The sequence below is a fragment of the Megascapheus bottae genome, chromosome 3 (assembly GCF_031878675.1).
Source record: "Megascapheus bottae isolate mThoBot1 chromosome 3, mThoBot2.hap1, whole genome shotgun sequence".
In the NCBI taxonomy this organism is placed as follows: Eukaryota; Metazoa; Chordata; class Mammalia; order Rodentia; family Geomyidae; genus Megascapheus; species Megascapheus bottae.
Genome location: NC_143511.1, coordinates 49,917,618 through 49,942,944, shown reverse-complemented (window position 1 = coordinate 49,942,944; position 25,327 = coordinate 49,917,618). Strand labels below are relative to the sequence as shown.

The following is a 25,327-nucleotide window of genomic DNA, read 5'->3' as shown; positions in this document are numbered from 1 at the left end:
ACATGCCTTGAGGGCAACCAATTCAATGGCTTTAATAAGAAGATTTTTCTCCTTTGGCTGACAGCTGCCATGGAAAATATAATAGTGATAGATGGCTATCTGAACAGCTTCAGATGTAATTAAATTAAGTTAGAGGAAAAAACATACCCTCTGGAACAGAGACTGGAATTTTAGATTAGTGTGAAGGCTAGCCAAAACTTTGTTTGTTTAGTAAATACCACCTTCTAGAGTTCTGAATCAATTTTAAAATTCCAACATTTGAAAAAATAATTATGCATGTAAAGACACTGCTCAATCGTTTCAGTGAGTCTGGAACTTTCTAGTGATATTAATACTGCATGGCCTATATAAATTTTCTGGGTTCCAGTTCTGTCATCTGTAAAATGTAGGTAACAGTCAACCATGTTCACATTGCAGCTTTACTGGGTTTTGAGGTGTTGAAGGCAATAATCAGTCCTTAATGTATTTGGTAACATCATTATTATAATTATTCATGCTGTTATTTGATTTCGTCTTAATCAGAATTCTGATAAATGTGAAATAGTCTATTTTCCTTATTTTGCAGATGAGGTAAATTGGCCACAAGTGAGTACGTGATTTGTCATGAGTTCAACAGTGAGCCAGCTCTATAACAAAACTCCCAAGCCTCCCCTCTGGTACAAAGGAACAAATTCTTACTCCTAGGGCAGAAGAATTGGGAGGCAATCTGGAAACATTTTACATAAGACTGTAAATTTTCAAGAAAATTTAGGCTCAATTTCTTCTGTTGATCCTATCTGCCCAGGGTCCTATGTATATAACATTTAAAACAAATCTAATCATATGGAGACAAAGGTTACAACAGCAAAAGAAATTAAAGAGAGGAAATGTTGAAGATGTAGTAAAACATCCAGATTTATGTCATTCATAAGTAGCCCCAAGTTCTCCGAGGCTTTATGAAAGCTATGATCTATATACAAAGAGAACAGTATGTCAATATTAAGTTTTATATAATAGACACAGTAAGGCATTTTCATGATTTCCATTTTGTAGCACCCTTGAAATGCCTGCACTTAACACTTTGCTTGGCCAGTGACATAGGCTGCTTTGATGAACCACAGGGAAAGGTAAGTAAAAGAGTTAAAAGTATTCTGTACTGCTCTTGGAAAATTGACAGTAGTATGTCATTCATTTCAGGGTTGAAACTGAAGCAAAACATTCAAAGCTAACAATCTGTAATAATAGAGGTGATGATTCTAGACATAAAACAAAACCCCAGTTTAAATAAGCATCGTGGTGACTGCAATTTGGAGAGTAAATCTGGTTTTTGTTCTGGACATAACATAAAGTAAGACTTCCCAATGAAGCTAAATAGGACAGAGGAATAAAGGGAAGAGAACGACACACACATGGAAGGCAGAATATAGCAGGAGTTCACTTGTAAATGTCAAGTTCTTATTTTGAGAACTCTACATTTCATTTTTGATTGAGGTTTATTTGTACATCATATTGAGTGCATAATAGTATACATATTTGTAACTGTGTATACATTTGCATCTGCAGATAATGTGTATACATGCATGTACATGTGTGTAGATACACACATGATATGTGATACATATATACATGTATATCCAATTTGCCAGCATCACTTATCAATGAGACTATATTTTTCTCCACTGTTTGTTCTTGAGAACTTTATAAAATATTAATTGGTCCAAGAAAAGGAAACGAGATTTTTTGTTGTTGTTGCGGTTTTTGTTGTCTTTTCCTTTCGTCTTGTTTGTTAGATTATTTGTCTTTGGACAGCAAGTGGGGCACAGAAAAGGCAAAACGAAGGGTGAACAAATTCAACAGGAATAGTCACTAGATACTATGTGGAAAATGAACTGTACATTTTTTTGGTCAGTTATGGGGCTTGAACTCAGGTCCTGGGTGCTTGTCCAGGCTAGCACTCTACCACTTAAGCCACAGCACCACTCCCTGAACTGTACATCTTGGGGGGGGTGGGAGAGAAAATCTGGAAGAGAGAGAAGGAAGGGAAGGCATGGTTTAGAAAGAATTGCCCTCATTACGTGACTGATGTAACTGTAACCCTTCTGCATATCACCTCCACAATAACAGCCAGATACGATTTCTGGGTTCTATATTCTGTTCCATCGGTATTTCCATCTGTTTTTTATGTCAATACTATGCAGATTGGGTTATGCTAATTTTACAATAAGGTTTGAAGTCAGGTATTGTCATGCCTCTATCTTCTTCCTATCATCTTCCAATTGTTTTGACTATTTTGTGTCTTATTTTGTTCTGTTTTAATTTGTGGATTGTTTTTTCTAGTTCTGTGAAAAAAGTCATTGGGATTCTGAAGAGAATTAAATTTTAACTCATAGATCCCCTTGGAAGAATGGATATCTTAATGCTACAAATTCTCTGATTCCTGAGCACAGGGTTCCAATTTTTTGTACCTTCCATAATTTAATCAATATTTTATAAGTTTTATTTTATCCTTTTCTTTCTTGGTTAAATTTATTCTGAACTATTTTACTTCTTTGTAGCTATTGTGAATAGCATTACTTTATGTTGGTGATAGTATACTCTATTTTGATCTTTTGATATTGTATGCAATTTTAACTTTGGAAGCTCTCTCTTTTTTTCCTTGCTTAAGCTGGCTAAAGAGTTATTTTATTTTATTTATTCTTACAGCAAAAAACTATTTCATTTACTGAATGTGTTTAGAACTTTGAACAGCTGTTTACTGGAGATTCGGTGTTTTATGTATAAAATCGTATCATCCAGAAACATGACTAAATTAACATCTTCTTCCCCAACTGTTTCTCTTGTCTAATTAATTTTGATAAATATACAATAATAAGAGTGGTGGAATTGGACTTCCTTCTCTTAATCAGACTGCCTCTCTCCTTTCCATTCTTCTGGCTTTGTGTTGACAAAACATGTCCTGTACCCTCAGCAACCCCAGGGAAAAGGCACAACCATTTCCTATGATAGCCACCTTACCAGTTGTTAGTGCCAATCCCAGGCCATCTGCCTGTTCTTCAAGCAATGCTCCTGGCTGGAGGAGCAGAATGATGGGAGAGGAAGTAAGGGATCTATTTTTACCAAGATCCATAGGACTTAGGATAAGAATAGATTCAGCAGGATGGTGCAAGGAAGCCTATGTCCATCACAAGCCACTTTATAAAGAACACTGGACCTGGCTTAGAAAAAATAAGCTTGAAGATTCGTGAGAGGATCACCCAGTGGCTTTGAGATTATCTGCCTTGCTTTAACACCCAGAGGCTCTTTCTGGTTACAATCCTAAAAAGTCATGTGAATTATTGGTAGGCTTCTGAACTGAGACCCAACAACCTCATTATCTCCTTCTGAGAGCTTTGTGTTTTCAGTGTCCCATTCCAGTTACTGTCGGTCATAACTAATTCGTTTAATAAATGGCTTTGAAAACCCACCAAAAGGAAACCAACTTCATCTAGTAATTAGGAATATAGCACCTACTTTCTAAGTGGTAAACTTGGTTGCAGATAAAAGTAGATTCAAAAGAAGACAACTTTCATATTGATTGGAGAAAATCCTGTCATCTTCTGATTATTCTTAATGGGTAGTTTTTTGTTGTTGAAGTTTTTTTACATTCTAAAGGAAGGCATATTTAAAAATGAAGCAGGCTGTAAGAGTGTAAGAAACTCTGTATTTCTCTTTATTAGTAAGGAGAGTTAAAATCAGATAGTAACACTATAAACAAACAATAATTTCTTCAAAAATTGCTTTTCACTAGATCTTTAAATAGCTGACTGTAGCTCCTAAAATATGCTTATGAAATTTATTATGTTTGGAAATGTTGGCCAACTCCCCCTTCCCCAAAATATGACCAAAAAGTTTCTTTTGTGAATGATGAATTTTGGTGAATGAGGATGGGTTACTCCTCAAATTCCCTTTCATCCTATTTTGTCCTAAAGCTGGCTGTTTGGTCAATGGAGAGGGATTGGATAAGATTATGAAGGTATTCTGACATCTGATCCTTCTTGCATTCTGTTCCTCCTGTCACTTCTTTCCTCTAGCCTTTCTCAGAGCACTGATTTGCCTCCTATCACTTTAGGCTAGTTTCCATTTCCTAGAATTTTAAATAACTGGAGTCATGAAATATGTACTCGGTTTTTGTCTATATGCTGGCACTCAGCAAATTTATTTTTAGTTTCCCCTATGTTATTGCTTGTATGAGTAATTCATTTTTGTTTTGTTACTGAGTAATATTCTGTGTATGGCTATACCACTATTTGTTTTCCTAGCCATCTACTGATGAAAATTTGGTTTCCTCATTTAGACTATTATAAATAAAGTGTATGGGACTATAACACTTCTTTATCAACACTTGAGGTGAAAAGATAGTTTCATTTTACATTTTAGCTCCTCTCGGAAGTGTATAATAATACCCTCACACGTATGCAATGGCACCATTGTATTTTGCTTGTGTTTCCCTGATAAAATAACAGCATATTGTTAACATAGATCATTGATAAAGATACATTCTTTCTATATATCTTCTGTGGTGAAGCATATGTTTAAATATTTGTTACATTTTTGAATGTTGGTCTTATTATTGACCTTTGTTTTAAAAAAATATATTTACCTACAAGTCCTTTATTCATTATAGGATTTTTGGAATATTTTTATTATCTTTACGTAGTACAAAAGAGTTGCTAACCCAACAAAACAGTTTATCAACACTCGTGTTTCCTCCTAGGTTGTAGGCTAACTTTTCATTCATTGCCAAGTGTCTTCTGAAGATCAGCAACAGCTACAGAAAAGTTAATTAGATATCTAAGAAGGTATCTACAAATTACCTGATTCAAGACCAGGAGTTTAGGGCCTGGAGTTTAGCCTCTCAGTAGAGTGTGTGCCTAACATGCACAAGGACCTAGGTTTGATTCCTCCGTACCACATACATAGAAAAAAGCCAGAAATGGTGCTGTGGCTCAAGTGGTAGAGCTCTAACTTTGAGAAAGTCCAAGGACAGTGCCCAGGCCCTGAGTTCAAGGCCCAGGACTAGAAAAAAAAATACATAAAATTCTATCTCCCGTGCTCCCTTCTGGAAATCATACTTTAAGTTTTACATATACTGTTAAAATTTTGACTGTATTATATATAATAAAAATAAAATCAGTATTGAGAAACAGAATTGAACAGTCATATGTGACAACTTAATATAGTTGACTGTTCAAGAACCCAATATCTGGGCTGGGAGTTTAGCCTAGTGGTAGAGTGCTTGCCTAGCATGCACGAAGACCCGGGTTCAATTCCTTAGTATCACATAGATAGAAAAAAAGCCAGAAATGGTGCTGTGGCTCAAGTGGTAGAACTTTACCCTTGAGAAAGCCCAAGGACAGTGCCCAGGCTCTGAGTTCAAGGCCCAGGACTGGAAACAAAAAGAAGAAGAACCCAATATCTAATGACAGACAAAGGTCTTCATCTTAGTAAATTGTGATCTTGGTCAAAATATTTAACTGTTTTGATTTGTTTCCTCATCAATAAAATTAGGTTAAGAATAGTTCACACCACATGCAGTTGCTCTAAGAATTAAGTTAGATAAATAATAGAAAGAATTGTGAAACAAATACAGATAATACTAAGATAATAGAACAAAGTAGATGGGGAAAGTAACCAAACATAGACAGTGGAGATGATGGCCCTTGCTCAGTCATTTGAAAACATTTTCCTTGAAACAGAACAGGGTTGGGAAATGACATACAAGAAGGTACTATCTTCTAATAGCATTGGGTTTTCTGAATGGAGTCATAAAGGCAAAGCCAAAATTCTGAAGAAATGTAGAAATAATGTGTGTGTGTGTGTGTGTGTGTGTGTGTGTGTGTGTGTGTGTGTGTGTGTGTTTTGTTGGTATTGGGACTTGAACTTTGGGCTTGGGAGCTGTCCCTGAGCTCTTCAGTTCAAAGCTACTACCCTACCCCTTAAGCCACAGCCCCACTTCAGGTTTTCTGGTGATTAATTGGAGATAAAAGTCTCACATTCTTTAGTGCCCAGGATGGCTTTGAACCGTGATCCTCAGATCTCAGCCTCCTGAGTATCTAGGATTACAGGTGTAAGCTATTGCACCTGGCTAGAAATAATGTTTTTCATCACCTGGGAAAAAAGTGATAGCAGCTATGAAGAGTAACTGCAGGCCAAGTTACAGTGAATGGCACCTAGAATAAGCTGATGGGAAATTCTGCGTGATGCTATGGAATGAGACCTCAACCTATCTTCAGCTTGCTTGCTACTGGAAAATAATCTGATTGGACCACAGAGTTTCTAAGATCTTGTATTGATCTAGAACCCTAGAAATTTTTCTATCTATACTATATCGCGTTGGGAGTAAAGAGAGAGATGAACCATTCCAGGTGGAGGAAGTAAATAAGAAATCTGGATTTAACATTCTTCCAATAGAAATCAGTTCCGGGGCCGGGAGTTTGGCCTAGTGGTGGAGTGCTTGCCTAACATACGCGAATACCCGAGTTCGATTCCTCGGTACCACATACATAGAAAAAAGCCGGAAGGGGTGGTGAGGCTCAAGTGGTAGAATGCTAGCCCTGAGAAAGTCCAAGGACAGTGCTCAGGCCCTTAGCTCAAGCCCAAGACTGGCAAAAAGAAAAAAAAAAGGAAAAAATCAGTTCCTTAGCAGTTTATGGCTGATGGAAAAGAAAATGAGTAATGGGGTACTTTCCTAGAGCTTTTTTTCTCCATGTGAATCACACTGAAGTAGTCACATGCAAAAAAAATGGAAGTATTGAGAAAGTGAGAAGGGACAACATAGAAAAATAATGTAAAAAGAAGGGACACATGAGCGATTGGATAACTGCTGTTTGAAGTCCAGATTTTCAGATAGCAGATCTCAATCCTCTGAAGATGCTTACAACACTTTTTCATATTATTTTAATATAGTTTTTAAATTTTATTTTTCTCATATAACTTTTAAAATCTTGAGCCAGTCTGTTACTGTTATTAAACATATTTCAACATTGCAATATATAAACAACATCCTAGTTGACGTTGCTTTGGATGAATAAAAAAGTCAAGCATTTATCTGAGGGGGAAAAAACCCTGAAATATTTAAATAATTTAAAAAATGCCTTCCAAAGACAAGAATATATGAATTTGGAGTTATTTGAACTACATTGACCTCTAACTTGTTGTATGCACATGAATAATTGAAAATTCACTCTCCAGACTTCAGCAATGCAACCATCACTGAATGCATTTTATTTGGGTTTCATTTTGGAGAAGGATGGACCTCGTTTCATGTATTCACTCAGCACTTTAATAGACAAGCACTACTAGTGTTGTTATCCATTTTCATCTGCATAGCTTCTTCATCTTCCCAACAACCGTATTTTTGGCCAAAGAAACTCATTAAACCAGCCGAATCTTCACGGTTATTCTGAGGTAGAGCTTTCTCAGAACATGGAATCTAGTGGAGGAGGCAATACTTTAATAGTGATGCTTTAAGGCCAGACATAGATGAACTCAGCAGGCTTCCCACCGGAAGCTCCGGAAGTCCTTTACTGAATAGAGCTCCAGCAGGTAACTACTGAGCTGGGAGAAGGTAAACGTTTCCCAGAGGCACAGGCCAGAGAACACCTGGTGGAGTCAGGGAACAGCAAGCAGCTCTAATTTCAACGGAGGGAGAGGGTAGGAGGAGATGTCAGTACATGACAGCAAAATGAGGTGGCACAGAGGGTCCGCAGAGAACTTCATCTGAGAGACAGGTTTGGTCAGAGTTGGGTTTTAAGAAATACTTGCTGCAGCCTTTGACTAATCTGTTGTACTGTGGGCTGGAGGAAGACAGCCTGGAGGTAGGGCATTAGATCAAGGCCGGCCCCAGAGCTCCACTTCTGGCCTTTTGGTGATTATTTGGAAAGGAGGTGGAGCCTCACATGCTTTTCCTGCCCTAGCTAGCTTTGAACCGGTATCCTCAGGTCTCAAGCCTCCTGAATAGCTAGGGGGTAGCCACGGTGGGCCGGCTGCTGTGATTCTTTGAGTGGGATGTGTTTTCTTTGAGTACATGGGGGGGGGGTAGGGGCGGACTTCAGAATTCCAGGGAAAGGACGCGGAGGTGCGTCAGTCGCACGTGGACTGGACTGGAGAGGCATTCCTGGAGGCATCAAGCCCCCTGTTGTGATGAAGCACGAACATCAGACACGCCAGTTTCTTTTCTGGAGCTCTCTCACAGGTCCGAGTGATAAGAGATGGACTCACTGATCTCCATTCTGCTGAAGCACGTACCCCTGGGCTGCGCTCACATTTGAGACGTCTCCGGGGTGGTTCATTTCTGGGGGTGCGGGGGGTGCGGGGCGGGCGTCTCCATTCCCAAGCTCCCGGTCCTGGAAGCCAGCCTGGTTTACCCGGGCCGCCGCGGCCCTGTCTGGTCGGGGCTGGCGGTGCACGCTCTGCGCCCTGGCCCAAAGGCCGAACCTGGCCGGGGCTTTTATTTTTGTGGTGCTTTTTTGGACATGGTTGGGTGTGGAGAGGCCCCGCCCTTCCGCGCACTCCCCCCCCCCCCCGCGCCGCCCCGCCCACCTACCCGGCCAAGGCGCGGCTTCCCCGACCGCGCTGGACGCCCCGCCGCCCATGGGACGCGTGCGGCTGCCCACCTGGCTGCAGCCCAGGTAGGGCGCTCAGGCCCGAGGGGAGGGGCGGGAGATCAGCCTGGGGGGAGGCCATGGGGCGGGGGAAGAGTTGGGAATCCCCATGTAACAGCGGCACCCGCGGGTGACCGCCCCGCCCTGCGCTGTGCCTTCCCCAGAGCTCCTGTCAGGTATTCGCTTATTTGATTTTATCCATAACCCTAAGGAAGAAAGTTCTGTTCTTCTCCGCGCACCCCTCCCCCCCCCAACAACCGCAAACTGTTTTGGAGATGAGGAGGAAGTGAGTGAGGAGTCCAGGCGGCTGGCTGGAGACTTCTTCCCTCCCTCCCTGCCGGCCTCTTTGACTTGGAGGTCCTGCATGAGTGAGTCTCAGACCTTCCTGCAGGCCCCAGCACTGTCCACGCGGGCCTGGACATGCCTGTGTCACCGCCCCAGCCAGGAGGTCGCCCTGAGACTGAGGGATCATTTACTCTCTAAACCCTTCCGTAGTTTAATGTTATCTGTTGAGTGACCGAAACAGCCAATTTACCTTGCATATCCCCCCTGTCGTATCACTGGGAGAAAAGTCTCCTCATACTGACAGGGCCAACCTCCACCCTTTGGAAGCTCCAGGAAGCTGGTTAAGCAAAGCCTTTGCTGAATTTCTCCCAGCACCACAACGGTCAATCTTCTCTTAGTCATCTCCCCAGTAGCCCACAACACATTTTTAAAACTCAGCTTGACTTCCCTTTTTAGGGGGTGGAGGGCTGAGGAACTCCACTGTTTTCTGTGTGCGTCTAAAAAAGGAACTGATCTGGCAAGCATGCGTCTGAGAGATACTAAACCCCAGCGCAGGGTCCAGGTGTGTCCACTGAGAGCCTTATACACTCTCTAGGATTGTGGCTATCATGACCTCACGTGCATAAATACCAATCATTTCTCTCCCAGCTTTTACACTGAGCTACTGGAACACATATTAAGTACATCAATCTATTTCCCCTCCAAAATAATCCAAACTATCTTTTCAGTTAGAGCAGCAAGATTCCCTGCCCTCTTTACCTCCTCCCCTTATTGATATTGGAGCTTGAACTCAGGGTCTGGGTACTGTCCCTGAGCTTTTATTGTCAAGGCTAATGCTCTACCACTTGATCCACAACTCTATTCTGTCTTTTCTGGTGGTTAATTGGAGATAAGAGTGGCCCACACTTTCATGCCCTGACTGACTTTGAAGCACGATTCACAGATCTCAGCTTCTTAAGTAACTTAGACTGATACCTGGTTAGAGTTTCCTTAAAGATAAAGATGGATACTAAAGAAAACATATTCGATTTTATGCAAACGGCATATTCATTTTAGCAGACAGTGTGTCATCAGTTGCTTCAAAATCTAATGTGTTTGAGAGAGAACTAAATAAAAGACTGATATGGAATCACATTCTTTTGCTTGCTTATGTAGACCAGTACAATATCCAAAGGATAATCATGAAAGAAGTGTTTAATGCCTTTTTCTTGTATTTTCAGGTATAGGAAGAGTGCCTATCTCTTCATCTATTACTTAATCCAGTTCTGTGGGCACTCATGGATATTGACAAATATGACAGTCAGATTCTTTTCATTTGGAAAAGGTAAAACTCCAAAATAAGCTTTGATTTTCAGTTTTCAATCCTTGATTTTCCCTAGGTTTGCTGATTTTCATTTAAAATTTCTATTAAGTTTCTGGAACATGGTCAGCACTGTTTAGCTGCTATGGTTCTTGTTTATTGCAAAGCCAACACCTTTTTCGATGGAGCAGAAGGGCTTTTCCCTGGCCAACAGCTTGCTCTGAAAACAACGTGTCTATGAGGTAGTGCCATTTTCATATCTCTTTTTGGTTGTGCATAAGCCATCTGTAATTTCCTGCATTATATTTTTTTGTGCAGAGCAATCAGAAATGAATCACTCTCTTCTAGGGATTTTTATTCCCCACCTTTAGGGTAACTGGAGCCTTCTAGTAAATGATTCTGTCTGATGCCCTTATGAAGCCACGTGTTCATGATACAGTTTGTAGCTGATTAGTCATGTACGTGAAACTGGCAATGGATAGCTTCAATCATAAGCTTCCTCTAGTTTCCTAAAAAGTCAAACTGCTGTTTTGAATTTTAAAGCATGAATCAGTAAATGACTGTCAAAACAACATTCTTCTCCTTCCATCCCCTCATGAGTAAGTGTTATCACACTTTACGTTGGGTGACTCGACAATTTGAGCAACTGCTGTTTTCAGCTAAAAACAAATCTAAAAAAAGAAAAAAACACGCTATGCTCATCAGTTCAAACTTCTGTGTCATCAGGAAATTAATCTACTTTGGAGGTATCAGAGATGATTTTACATTGCTTTTTCTCACTCCAAATCTACAGAGACATTCTTGCATTTTTAGTAACCTCAAAGATATAACCTAAGGCATGTATCTCAACTATGGGCATCAAGAGGATAACAGAGGAATAGTCCTTTGTAATTGCAGGGAGAAATAAAAGTCACTATTTCTACGATTTAGGAATTAGCCAAGGGAGGGTGGACATCTTACTACAGATCGTTTGAAATGCATCACAAGTCAAGAACTGTCTGATGTTGCCTTTCCATCTCAGTGGGGGAAAGTTGTTTTAGTCAGCCATGTATTTATTTTTTAATCATTATCCTGCTGCTAAAATGACAGATGCTACATATTGAAGCAAAACAACAGACTTTTATGGAAAAGGGAGATTGAGCATACCTAAGTAGGATTCAGTATATTTGTCAGTCAGTGTGTGGCTCAGGAGGTAACTCAGCAGCAATCTAAACCCCTGAGCTTGTGGCATGCACTCTCCATCAGTGCTGTGTACTTGATGTTGCCCCGCAATTGCAGGTGCAGATGGAGATGGAGAGCACAGACTGTCTCTCTGTCAGGAATCAGCAATGACATGGGCATGATGGTAACTCCATCAACCTTATAGAGCAGCTAAGGAGAGAAAACTTGTGTTTGACCATTTTTTTTTTGGTCATAAGAATGATAGCAAGGCTGGGAAGATAGCAAAACCATCTCTAGAAGTTTCTAAACATGGTAGGACTTCATTTACACATCAAAGTAACACATTTATCCTCTTTAGAGGACTGCGTTTTTTTCCCCTTCCACTTTAAGTATCTTTCAGTTGTACATTTTATTCAACAAATTCCAAAAGTCCTGCCAAAGGCCTAAGTTTAGTGTTTAACACATCCAAAGAGCATTAGCCACGTATGCATAAGAACCAAAGGTACTCTTAATGCTGGATATCATGATAACACTTCTCTGAAATCATACTTTTTTCTCCTCTGTCATTTTCTTGTCAGTGGAAAAGTTGATCACAGAGTGTCTTCTTCAATCTCACCTCTACCCTCTTTCTACTTCACAAGATTTACATTTTATCTGATTAATGTGGGAAGTACATTATAATACTACATATTGGGAATAAGTGAATAATTTTAGCTGCAAAACCTATGTAATTTTTTAGTTCTTTTTGGAAGAAAACCAATTAAAATGTACTACAGCATGAAATGCTTTCATAGGTTCTGCTGTATTCTTAATAATTTTGTAGTTGCCTAGATTTGTGCTGTGGTCTAGTTTTCACTTTGTGCATCCTCTTTTAATTCACTGCACACAGATTCAATGGTTGACACTTTTTATGCTATTGGACTTGTCATGAGGATTTGCCAATCCATTTCTGTTTTGGAGTTGCTTCACATATATGTTGGCATTGAATCAGACCATCTTTTCCCAAGGTTTCTTCAGGTAGGTTTTGGTGAAATTCTCATATGCCATACTATAATGATACATACTTAACTTGGTACATTTATAGATTTTATTGATTTCATGGCAGTAAAATGCAGTCCATGGAAAGATTACTTGATTCTATGACATTGCAGTTAGAATTGCCAGCTGGAAATGTCTGATGCAGTGCTACTTGTAGGATATTTCATGTCCACTTGCTACCTTCAAAATGTCATCAGGGAGTACAAGACTCTAGAAAGGTACAAGATTGAAACCATTCAAACTAGAGTTTGATTCTTGGCTCTTGTACTGACCTCTCTGGGACAATATGACCCCTATAAACCAATGGGCTATTGCCAGAAAAAGGACATGACACACACCACACCATATTTGGCCAAGAATAGATGATTAAAAAAGTGAATCCGCGAAAGATGGGGGAGGGGTGGGGAGGGAAATGGGGACAAAAACATGAGAAGGGGTAATGTATCTTCTATCTGGTGAATATAATGTAACCCTTCTATTAATTACAATAAAAAATAAATGAACCCCCCAAAGTTGCTTTCATGCTCATCTGGAGAATACATCTCAGCCATTTCTTGCTCATTCTAACACCCTGGCTGAATTAAGAGGTGGGGAGATTGTGGTTATCCAGTATAGTATCAAAGCATAGAATTGGGGTCACATACAACCAGACTCAATTTCTAATTTTACCTGTATTCTCTGAATAAATTGAAGCAAAGTGACTAATCATTCAGAACCTCATTATCCAATGCAATATGGAAATACCATTTACCCTATGGAGTACCTGAAGATATGGGTAGGATGAGTTCTTGGACTCAGCAGGAATATAGTACATGTACCTAAGCTATTAGTCAGCACTGCTGTTATTTGTTGCCTCTACCATGCCTCAATAGATTCCTCAATAACAGTGTGTGTGTGTGTGTGTGTGTGTGTGTGTGTGTGTGTGTGTGTGTGTGTGTGTGTTCCAGGCCTGGAACTTGAACTTGAGGCCTGGGCACTGTCCCTAAGCTATTTTTCTTAAAGCTAGACTCCTACCACTTGACTCATAGCACCACTTCTGCATTTTTGGTGGTAAACAGGAGATTAGAGTATCATGGAATTTTCTGCTTAGTTTGATTTGAAAGTGTGGCTTTCAGATTTCAGCCTTCTGAATAGCTAGGATTGTGGACACCAGCCATCAGTGCTTAGAGACAGTGTTCTGGTTTTAAAGGCAGATTGCAAAAAGATTGAAAATTGTAGAGACTCAATAGAGAAAATAACTGCTTAAGACAAGAAAAGAAAAGCTTTAAATGGCATTCTTCTAAGAAAGGGGAAAAAAAGGATTATAGTATTAACTGAACTCATGCTTAAAATCTCCAGGATTATAAATAAGTATCTCATGAACAAAACTTAAGTTATCCCTAAAATAAATTTAAAAGTAAACAATTAAGTTTCACAAATTTGCATTATAAAATTTGTATATTTTGGGTACCTTACAACATGCATAGCATATCAGCATCAACATACATTTTTGTCTAATGGGGATTAGCATAGAAACTTCTAATAAAATTGGCTTAGAATAGCATGAAAGGAGCTGGGTACTGGTGGCATCACGCATTTAATCCTAGCTCTTGAGGAGGCTGAGATCTGAAGATCACAGTTCAAAGTCAGCCTGGACATGAAAGTCTGTGAGACTCTTATCTCGAATTACCTACTCAGAGAAATCCATAGGTGGTGCTGTGGCTCAAGTGGTAGAGCACTAGCTGCTTAGTTAGAGCCCAGACCCTGAGTTCAAGCCTCAGGACCCACAAAAAAAAATATGTGAAAAACAAGAAATCCTAAGGAAGCTAGTAAGAACTCAGCATTATAAATGGGATATTATTTCCACTAATAATAAATGAATTGTAAGAATGTTTTCTTTGTGATTATGAACTTGCTTACAATGTACTTTGATCAAATTCACCCTATCTGTGCTATTTTTTTGGCTTTTTTTAGTTAACGAACTTATTAACATTGATTTTTACATCATATTTCAAATGACAAGTTTAACAAACAAGTGTTCAAGAAGGGAATCTCTATAAACAATCACTGGCACTTAGTTTTTAGAACTTAATCAAAATTAGGCTAAGGGTTTGTATGTCATAGAAACATATTAATTTATGAAATAAAACATGTCTATAGAGTCATAGGTTTTTATGTCTATATAGTTATGTTTATATTTCCATTACCATGTCCATAGCATTGGGTATGCAAATATTGAGTCCTCGCTCTTGTACTCTTTGGATTTAATAGCCACATAATAAGGATACCATGCGCCTTTTGTTCCTTAGGTCTTGACTTGTCTCACTCAACATGATTTGCTCTAGATTCATCCACTTCCCTGCGGATGCCATTATTTTATCTACTTTTTAAACTACAATTTCCCCCCCATCTTTTAAATAGTATTTCAAAGGTTTCACTCTTTTGCTTTCAACATATATATCATGTATTTTACTATATTCATCCTGCCATTTTCTCCTTTCTTGCTCTTTTTTTCATCCTCTGGTTATTCCTCTAGATCATTTTTAGTTAATAAATTCATTAATTTTTTGCCAGTCTTGGGTCCTGGGGCTTTAACTCTGGGTCTGAACACTATCCTTGGGCTTTCTCAAGGCTAGAGCACTACCACTTGAGCTACAGCACCACTTCTGGTGCTGTGTATGGCACTAAGGAATTGAACCCAGGGCTTCTTTTATGTTAGGCAAGCACCTTACCACTTGACAATTTTATAATCATGTTATATGTATCTATACATAAAAACATGTATGTGTGTATGTAGATTCTGCAGATGAATGAAAACATGATATTTTCTTTTCCTTTCTGAGCTTTGCTCATTGTATTTAATAGAATGACTTCCAATTCCTTCCATTTTTCTACAAATGACATTATAGATGAATATTCCAATGTATACATATATTAAATATAATGATCAGTTTTTATGCATGACCTCTGTTATACTGAATTATGTTTCTGTCATTTCCATTTTTTCAGGATTTTTATTGTAAAGGTATGTATGCTCTCTCCAAGGTTGTTTTCCATATATTTTTATAGTAATTAATAGAAGGGTTACATTATATTCACCAGCCAGAAGATGTATTACTTCCCAAACATTAATACCCTTTCCCATGTCTTGGTCGCCATTTCCATCTCCATACTCCCACCCCTCATCTTGTTTTCCCCCCTTCCCTATACTATTTCAAATAACCAAAAAAAGCATATATATAATATATCAGATAACAAGGTAATATACTATAACAATATGAGATAAACAAGGGACAGGAAAAGAGATGAGAGATAACATAGTACATTAAGGACAACAATCACTCATTATATTGCTTTTTATGTGTCTAGCTTTTGCTCTATTGTAAATCTCTGCTAGGAGAGCCTAAGGTTTCTACTGATTATGACAAATGAGGGAAACCATTGAGCCTAAGTTCCTTTGAGTCTGGCTTACTTCACTTAATAGGATTTTTTCTAAGTCTTTCCATTTCCTTACAAATGGGGCGATGTCATTCTTCCTGACAGCAGCATAGAATTCCATTGTGTATAAATACCACATCTTGTTGATCCACTCATCAACTGAGGGACATCTGGGTTGGTTCCATATCTTTGCTATGGTAAATAGTGCTTCAATGAACATCGTTGTGCTAGTGGATTTAGTATGCCCTTGTTTCTGGACGATTGAGTAAATGCCAAATAGTGGAATTTCTGGGTCATAGGGGAGATCTATGTTTAGTCTTTTGAGAAACTGCCATACTGCTTTCCATAGTGGGTGAACGAGTTTACACTACCACTAACAATGTAGTAGTGATCCCTCCTGACCACATCCCTGCCAGCATCAGTTGTTATTAGATTTCTTGATCCTGGACATTCTAACTGGAGTGAAGTGGAATCTCAAAGTAAATTTGCATTTCCTTTATGGCCAGAGATGTCAATCATTTCCTCATGTGTCTATAGGCCATTCTTATTTCTTCTTCAGAGAAGACCCTCTTTATGTCTTTGGCCCATCTTTTAATGGAATAGTTGTTTCTTTGGAGATTAGTTTTGGAGTGATTCAACTTTTTTTGCTGTAGATATATTTTAGATATGAGCCCTTTGTCTGTTGTATGGTTAGTGAAGATCTCTCACTTGGTGGGCTTTCTGTTTAACTTGCTAGCTATGTCCTTTGCCATACAGAAGCTCTGCAGTTTACTGCAGTCCCATTTGTCCAAACTTTCTTTAATTTGTTGTGTCTCTGGGTCTTTATTAAGGAAGTTTCGACCTGTGCCAAGAAGACCTAGTGTATCTCCTATTCCTTCTTGTAAAGTTTTCAGTGTTTCTGCTTTTACCCCGAGGCCTTTGCTCCATTTAGACTTAATCCTGGTGCAGGGTGACATAGAAGGATCCAACTTTACTTTTAAGCAGGTGCTTAACCAGTTCTTCCAGCACCACTTGTTGAAGAGGCTATCTTTCTTCCATTCTATTTTTTTATCTCCCTTATCAAAGATTAGGTGGCCATAGGTCTGTGGGTTAATATCTGGGTCCTCAGTTCCTTTCCACTGGTCTTCAGGCCTGTTCTTGTGCCAGTACCAAGCTGTTTTGGTCACTATAGCTCTGTAATAGGCTCTAAAGTTTGGTATCGAAATTCCTCCTGTGCTGTTCTTTCTGCTAAGAATTTACTTTTTGCTATAAGGGATCTTTTATTATTCCATATGAAATTTAGGATTGCCTCTTCTATTTCTTTAAAGAATGACATTGGGATATTGATGAGTATTGCAATGAATTTGTAGATAGCCCTTGGCAAGATTGCCATTTTCACAATGTTAATTCTTCCAATCCAGGAGCATGGGAGGTTTTTCCATTTCCTCAGTTCTGCTTTAATTTCCTTTTTCAGGATTTTAAAGTTTTCATCAAAAAAGTCCTTTACATTCTTAATTAAGTTAATTCCTAGGTACTTTATTTTCTTTGAGGCTGTTGCAAAAGGAGTTGCTTTCCTGATTGTTGCCTCGTTCCTCTCATTGTTGGCATATAGAAAGGCAGCTGATTTTTGAGGGTTAATTTTATGCCCTGCTACCTTGTCAAAGTTTTAAATTAGCTCAAGCAGCTTGGGAGTGGAGTCTGTAGGGTTCTTTAAATACAGGATCATGTCATCTGCAAAGAGGGAAAGTTTCACTTCCTCTTTTCCTATTTGGATCCACAGTATGCTTGATTCTTGCCTTGGCCAAGGTTTTTTACTTTGCATCTACCGAGATGATCATTTGATTTTTGTTCTTTTTTCCTGTTTATGTTTGTGAATATGGAACCATTATGTTATCCCTAGAATGAAACCAATCTAATCATGGAGCATGAACTTGTTTATATGTTGTTGGATTCAGTTTAAGAATTTTTTCCAATGATGTTCATCAAGAAAACTGGTCTCTAATTTTCTCTCATTGTTGTGTCCTCATTTGTTATATAGATTAAATTTGGCAGAATTCTTTCCTTTTCTATTGATGTGGAATAGTTTTAGAGTATTGATCTTATTTCTTCTTTAAGAGGTCTGGTAGACTTTGACAGAAAAATCTATGAAGTACTTGACTTCTCTTTTTAGGGAAACTCAATGTTACTGTTTCAGTCTCATTTTTAAAAAAATAATTTTAAGTAGTTCATATCCTCCAGTCATATGTTGAGAAATTTGTTCATTTCATCTACATTTTTTCAGAGGTTTTTGAATGCAAGTTTTCACAGTAGTGGAAAATGATCTGTAGAATTTCAATGGTATTTGTTCTATTATCCTTCTTTCTACTTCTAAATAACTTGGGTCTTTTCCCTTGTTCATTTGCTTAGTGTGACTAAATGTTTGTCAATCTTGTTTATTTTTTTCAAGAGACAATTTAAATTCTTTATTTTTCTTTACAAAGTATCTATTCCTTTGATTTATTCTCTGAACTTTATTATTACCTTTTGCATATGAAGTTATGCCTTGGCCTGTTCTAATAAGAACTTGAGGTACATCATTGGCTTATTTACTTGGATATCTGTAATTTATTAATGTAGGTGCTCATAGGTATAACCATGTTTATATTCCTGCTTTTGCTAAATTTCAAAGTTTCTGGTACATTGTTTTCATTTTCATTTGATTCTAGAAATGTCTTCTCTATTTTGAAAACCTACTTACCAAGTATCCTGTATTCATGTTTTTGAATGTTCTCTATTATTTTTTCTGTTGATTACTAGTTTTATTTGTGGTCTAATAAGATATAGACTATTCTATTTGTTAAAGCTTGCTTTATGTCTAATAATATCTGTTTTGCTATAGAAAAGAATTCATATTCTACAGAATATTCTGTAGAAGTTTATTAGATCCATTTTCTTTGTAGGAAGGGTAGTTGTGAAGTTTCCATGTTGAATTTTTGACTGAGAAATTGAGATCTTAAAGTCATAACATTATTGGTAGGGGATTCACTTGTACTTGTATGTCCAACGTGTTTGTTTTATGAAATTGGGTGCACTAATATTTGATTCATAAATACTATTTATTATCTCCTCTTAATTAATGGATTTTTTCCTCAATCTTCTTTGTTTCTTCTGATATAATTTTTTTTGAAATCTCCATGTCAATTATGAATGTAGCTACACCTGCTTTCTTTAGGGACTCTATTTCCTTAGAAAAACATTTTTCCATCCTTTTACTTCAATCCTGTTTTTGTCTTGTCAGTTTGGTAAGTTTGTTACAGGCAAAAAAAGAAGAGAAAGGTTGGGTCTTGCTTTTTAATCCAACCTCCATGTTCGCAATTTTACTAGAACTGAGACCATTAACACTTAACAGTATTGAAGGGTATGTAGTAATACCAGCCATTTTCTTTTTTTGCAGTATTTGATTCTTTTCTACTATAATTTTCTTTCAATTGATCTGGAGAGATTTATAACTTGCCATACCTTCCTGGTTGTATTTATCTTCCTCTTTTCTATGTAGGACTCTTTCATGTATCTTTTGCAATACTTTGATTCATGCTCAGGAATTACTTATTTTGCTTGTCACAGAAGGTTTTTCTTTTATAATTTTGAATTAATCAGTAATCTAAGTTGGTGGTTCCTTTTTTCAAGACTTGAAATCATGACTTTTGCTTTTATTGAGACATCATCTGCTGTTCTTTCATGTTGCTTCTCTCTTGCAACTTTCACTCTTCTTTATTTGTTTTTAAAAATGTTTTAACATTTAAAACATATGTCCTAAAAGGTTCCCATATGTCAATGGCTTTCTCATGAGTTAGAAAAGTGTCTCCTATTATTTTTTGAATATATTTTCAATGTCTTTACTTTGCACCTCATCTTCTTTTTCTATGCCTATGAATCACATGTTTGGTGTTTAATAGCATCTCAGTTGTCTTGCATATTCCATTTCTGTATCTGATAGTTTAGGACATCTACTTTGTGTTCAGTCCCTGAAATTTTATCTTTAGTTTGTTCCATTCTACTAGAAACACTTTCCACTGTCACGTTAACTCAAGATTTCTCTTTCTCTGTTGAATTCACCATTCATATCCTGTAGTCTTCCATATTTCCCTCAGCTATTTCTTTGTTATTCCCTTTGCATTTCTTCTGATGTTTATTTGTATCTTTTTTGAATTGATTTAGATTTTGGTAAACGTTCTCTTAATTTAATGGATTATTATAATCATATTTTGATTTCTTTGGGCTTTTTCCCATTTTACTCTCTCAGTTTTACCATGAAGATGTTGACTTTATTTCTCCCACATTTTTTACTTCCCATTTCATTCATTTAGTGTTACTGTGAAAAATTTCTTGCATTTCTGCATCTAAGGCAAAGTCTCTAATTGGACATTTAAACCTCTGTAGTCAGGAAGTTAAGAGTATTGACAGGATTCTTTAGCAGAGGCTTGCAGTCTCATATTGGTCGGGGTGATAACTTGATGGCATACTTCTTTCTCATGTGCTCAGGAAACCAGACCTGATTCAAGCACCACTCAGATAGCAGGAAACCACATGGAGTCGCTTGCATTTCTTTGTATATTAGTCAGTATATATTAGCTGGTGTTATATATAGGTTGAGGATGGGGCTGTGAAGGGTCAAGTGTTCACTCCATTTTCATCTCAGAAGCTTCCCGTCATTGCATACTGGAAGTCACTGATGGCCACATACAACTTTTTAGTGTGTAGTCCAGGCAAATTGTACAGGCCTCTTTTGGGCCTCAGGGACAGCAAAAGTCTTCAGAGTACCTCCTATGTTTGCCAGGGAGCTAAACAAACAGTGTATTGAGTTCTGCACTGGTGACAGAAAACTGAGGAACTCAAGTGCTCTGCTATAATGTCTCAAATTTTTCTTCTGTCCCTGTCAAGCAATTTGTCACCCTGGGGAAGGGATAAGGATGGAGAATGTAATGTTCTTCCTGGATCCCGTGCTTAAGCTATGCAGTGAGCCCCCACAGCCAGCAGACAGGTTCTAGTTACGTGCTATTTTTAATTATCCTTATTAAATACAAGTAAAGAGTATTTATTAAGGTGAAGATATTGTTAAGTGTTGAAATATGAAGTATAAAATAAAAATCGCAGCAATAGAGTGTAGTATAATAATATTGTGCAACAATTACTTAGTTAAAGCCCAGGTGAAATTTTCCTTTTTCAAAAAGAAATTGGTCAGGACTTTGGCCTAGTGGCAGAGTGCTTGCCTACCATGCACGAATACCCAGGTTCAATTCCTCAGTACCACATACATAGAAAAAACTGGAAATGGTGCTGTGGCTCAAGTGGTAGAGCTCTAGTCTTGAGACAGTGCAAGGACAGCGCTCAGGCCTTGAGTTCAAGCCCAAGGACTGGCAAAAAATAAAAAAATAAAAAGAGTTATTGGTCTTTTACAAAAGTAGCATTTAATTTGAGAATGAGATTTATTAGTATTTCTGGCTTAAGAAGAAAACTATACTTTGAAACAACCAAAAGATATACAATATCAGCATCCCTTAATGCTAATCTTGGAGAACAGAATTAATAATCCAGGTTAAATGAAAGTTGTATTGTATAAAATGTAATTATTTTACTTGGAGTAAGATAAAAATCATCCTTAGGATTTTCTTCTGATAAATTTTAAGGACTTTTTTGAGGGAAGTGTAAATTGGTTAATACTACTTTTATGATGAGATATATCAAAATTAAAAGTAGTCTTAGTCTTTGCATAGTTTAGTTATTGTTAGTTTAAACATTGATATTGTTAAATGTACCCAGTAAGAATAGTTTATGTTTAGAAGAAAACTAATGAGTACTTGGAATGTCCTTGGAATGTATAGACATATTTTGTGTCTTACAAAATTATCTAGGTTTGCTTAGTAATAGAAATCATTATGTAACACACATCTCACTTTTTAGAGATTCAGGATTAGAGAATATTTGTATGTTATTTTAATCACTGCTACTTAAATTTCTAATGGTTTATGGAAATGCCCTTGAAGTCAAATAACCAAAATAATGTAAAATATATTGGCAATTTTTATTTAAAGACTACTATAGTTAGTGGAACACAGATAATTTTTAAATCTTCAGTCATTCATAGACATGACATTAGGTAAGACAATTTTCACTCTAACCTAGGGCTGATTGTTATTAGTTTTTGATATAGTTGTTTCACTTCCTAATTAATCTCTTTTACTTCAGATTTTTATCTTTCTGGTATTGCTTTTATTCATTTATGATCATTTCCATGGTTCTCCAAATGGAAATGGTATTGCAAAAGCTTTCAACATATACCATGCTGAAAGTTTCGTTTTCTGTCCCATTCCTTTGAATTCTGCAGACAATCAGAATTCCTTCACTTTGAGGTAACCCTGAGGCCTCTACTTTAAAATAATGAAACAAAACTCTCAGGTTGTGTAATCCTTTTTGGATTTGCAGTTTCCCCATTTTGAAATGAAGAAATATAGCTAGAACAGCTGAGTTACTTGCACCATAATCACAGCTGACTGCAAGCAGCATCTTGAAACATGGATAGTGTCCAGCTGCTTTTAGGAGTCCAAAATCATGTCCACACAATTGGGATGTTATTTTGATATTACCTAGAGGAGTTGGCTAAGCTGCAACAGAATTCTAATTTTTGAGACCAGTCTACAAAAACAAGATAAATGAATCCCACTTTCAATAGGAATAGATTAGCTAGTTACATGCAATGAGTATCACATATAGCAAACACTAGCATTGTAGAGATAGGTATTTGTGCATTGTTCTGTGCATTATTAAATGCTTTAAACTCACAACATTAAAACCAAGCAAAATACCATGAATTATTTAAATTACATGCAACTCCTTAAAAAAAAGGAAAAAAAAACATAGAACAGTACTCATTTAACATTAAGTATGTAATTGTTTTTTTATGCATTGGAATAGACAAAATTCTACCAGTTAATTGTAGATTTCCATCCCTGGAGATAACTACATGCTAATTAAATTATGTAAGTAAATATAATAATGTCTGGATATTTTTTCTTTTTTTATATATTTTTATTGTAATTAATAGAAGGGTTACATTATATTCACCAGATAGAGGGTACATTACTTCACATACATTGATACCCTTTCTCATGTCTTGGTGCCCATTTCCCTCCCCTCACCCCCACCCCTCATCTTGTTTTCCCCCTTCCCTATCTGACTTCAAATAACCAAATACACATATATCCAATATATCAGGTAACAAGGTGAAATACTGTAACAATATGAGATAGCCAAGGGACAGCAAAAGAGATGAGCGATAACATAGTACATTAAGGACAACAAAGAGGAATCTTAAAATTTTACATTATAGGCCTGGAGTTTGGCCGAGTGGTAGAGTGCTTGCCTAGCATACACGAAGGCCCGCGTTCGATTCTTCAGTACCACATACATAGAAAGCTGGAAGTGGTGCTGTGGCTCAAGGGTAGAGCTCTAGTCTTGAGAAAAGTCCAAGGACAGTGCTCAGGCCCTGAGTTCAAGCCCCACAACCAGCAAAAAAAGAAAAATATTGTCTGGGTATTTTAAAGTTTTTAATTGGTGAAGTAAAAAATCCATTTAAATATATGTATTTAAAATAACAAATGAAAATCAAATATCTCTTTAATCCTCTTCTCCAAATGACTTTTTATTCCATAATAAAATATGTTAAATAGGGAAACAAGTTTACTTTAATAGATTTGCTTTTTATAAAAAGTTAATTCCTAAAAAAGTCATATTAAGTGAAGTAAGCAGACCCAAAGGAACATAGGATCAATGGTTTCACTCATTTGTAACAATTAGTACACATCTAGTGCTCTCCCAGCAGAGGATCACAATAGCTCAAAACCTAGATACATTAGGTCATATAGGATGAGACTAAATGAAAGGATCTCTGGGATATGGAAACAAGAGATTTATCTTGTGTGCTTGTTGTTCTTAATGTATTATTTCTCTTCTCTTTTTTTGCCCTTTGGCTAATTTCATATTGTTACTGCATCTGACTTTGTTATCTGGTATATTGTTAAAAAAGTAAATTCCTAGAAAATGGAAATACTAACAATTCTGAAATATGGATTTTTGAATAGCTTTGTTCAGATTTCACTTGTTCAAAAGCCTATAGAAGAGATTTTTTATGTAAGATGGTTAGGATATTTCTGTTTGAGGAGAGGGGAAATTAGCCAAAACTAACCTTGTTCCATATGAGACTGAAACGCTGTGTAGGAAGCTCTTAGAATACTCTATCTGGAGTATAATTGGTGCCATCTTTTGAGAAGTGCTCCAAATGCAAAGATCCCATTTATAACTGAATTAAAATGGCTTAGTTCTACCTCCTTCCTCTGTATGTGGTTGCACATGCATTAATGTCTATACCTATAAACATGTTTAAATCTATAAATCAAAATAAAAAATTATTACCTCCAAATTATTATGCTCACAAAGTTCCATTTTTATTTCCAAATTACAAAACAAATTTCTTTTTTTTTTTTGCCAGTCTTGAGGCTTGAACTCAGGGCCTGGGCACTAGCCTTGGACACTCAAGGTTAGCACTCTTCCACTGGATCCACAGTGTCATTTCTGGTTTTTTTCTGCATATGTGGTACCAAGGAATAGAAACCAGGGCTTCTTGCATGCTAGCTGAGCAGTCTACCACCAGGTCACACTCCTGGACCCAAGATCAAATTTCCTGAGCCATTTTTCTTTTTACCAACATTAGTATCACCTCCTGTTTGGATGAGGGAAAGCAGATACCTGGCAACTAAAAAATCACTTCAGGAGCCAGAGTTTGGCCTAGTGGTAGAGTGCTTGCCTAACATGCATGAGGACCCAGGTTCGATTCCCTGGTACCACATACATAGAAAAAAATCCAGAAGTGGTGCTTGTCTCAAGTGGTAGAATTGTAGCCTTGAGAAAACCCAAGGACAGTGCTCAGGCCCTGAGCCCAAGCCCAGGACTGGCAAAAAAAAGAAAAAGATTAAAAAAAAATCACTGCAAAAACAACACAGTAACAACTCTTACATGAACAAATATGAAGGACTTCCCAAAGGAGTATGTTGCATACCAGTCTTTAAAAAGCCAGACTTCACTCAAATTTACATTGTCTTATTTTATTTGTGGAGATCCTTTTGGTTGAACTCAGGGTGTTACATTGGGAAGCAAATGCTTATTTTCATTCTTAAGACTAACTAATCTCCTGATTTTCCATAGAATCACATGGTTTTTTTTTTCCCTGAAAGATGTGTTCAAAATAGATTTGAATCATTGGGAGAAAAATAATTAGTATATACAATATATGATTAGTCTATGATTCTATTTTGAAGGTTTTTGACAGTGAATTGGGCATACAATTCACTCTAGGTAAAATTTTTAGCCTCCCCCCACTGCTTTTTGCACTTGATCTGGAGTTTCTTTTAGCATGATAAGTACAAAACTATATTCATAGTATAATTTAACAATTCTAACACTGCCTTTTTAAATTCACTGGGAGGTCTTTTAT

General features: G+C 37.3%; 1 protein-coding gene across 1 annotated transcript in view; it reads left to right on the top strand.

The window, feature by feature from the left end:
- The first annotated feature begins 8,570 nt into the window (after positions 1 to 8,570).
- Positions 8,571 to 25,327, top strand: part of Hacd4 (3-hydroxyacyl-CoA dehydratase 4) — a 34,384-nt gene continuing 17,627 nt past the window's right edge. The window contains exons 1-3 of the mRNA XM_090330055.1: positions 8,571 to 8,648; positions 10,127 to 10,230; positions 12,257 to 12,384. Of these exons, the coding sequence (XP_090186181.1) occupies positions 8,611 to 8,648; positions 10,127 to 10,230; positions 12,257 to 12,384 (270 nt within the window). The 5' untranslated portion in view covers positions 8,571 to 8,610. The remainder of the gene's footprint in view (positions 8,649 to 10,126; positions 10,231 to 12,256; positions 12,385 to 25,327) is intronic.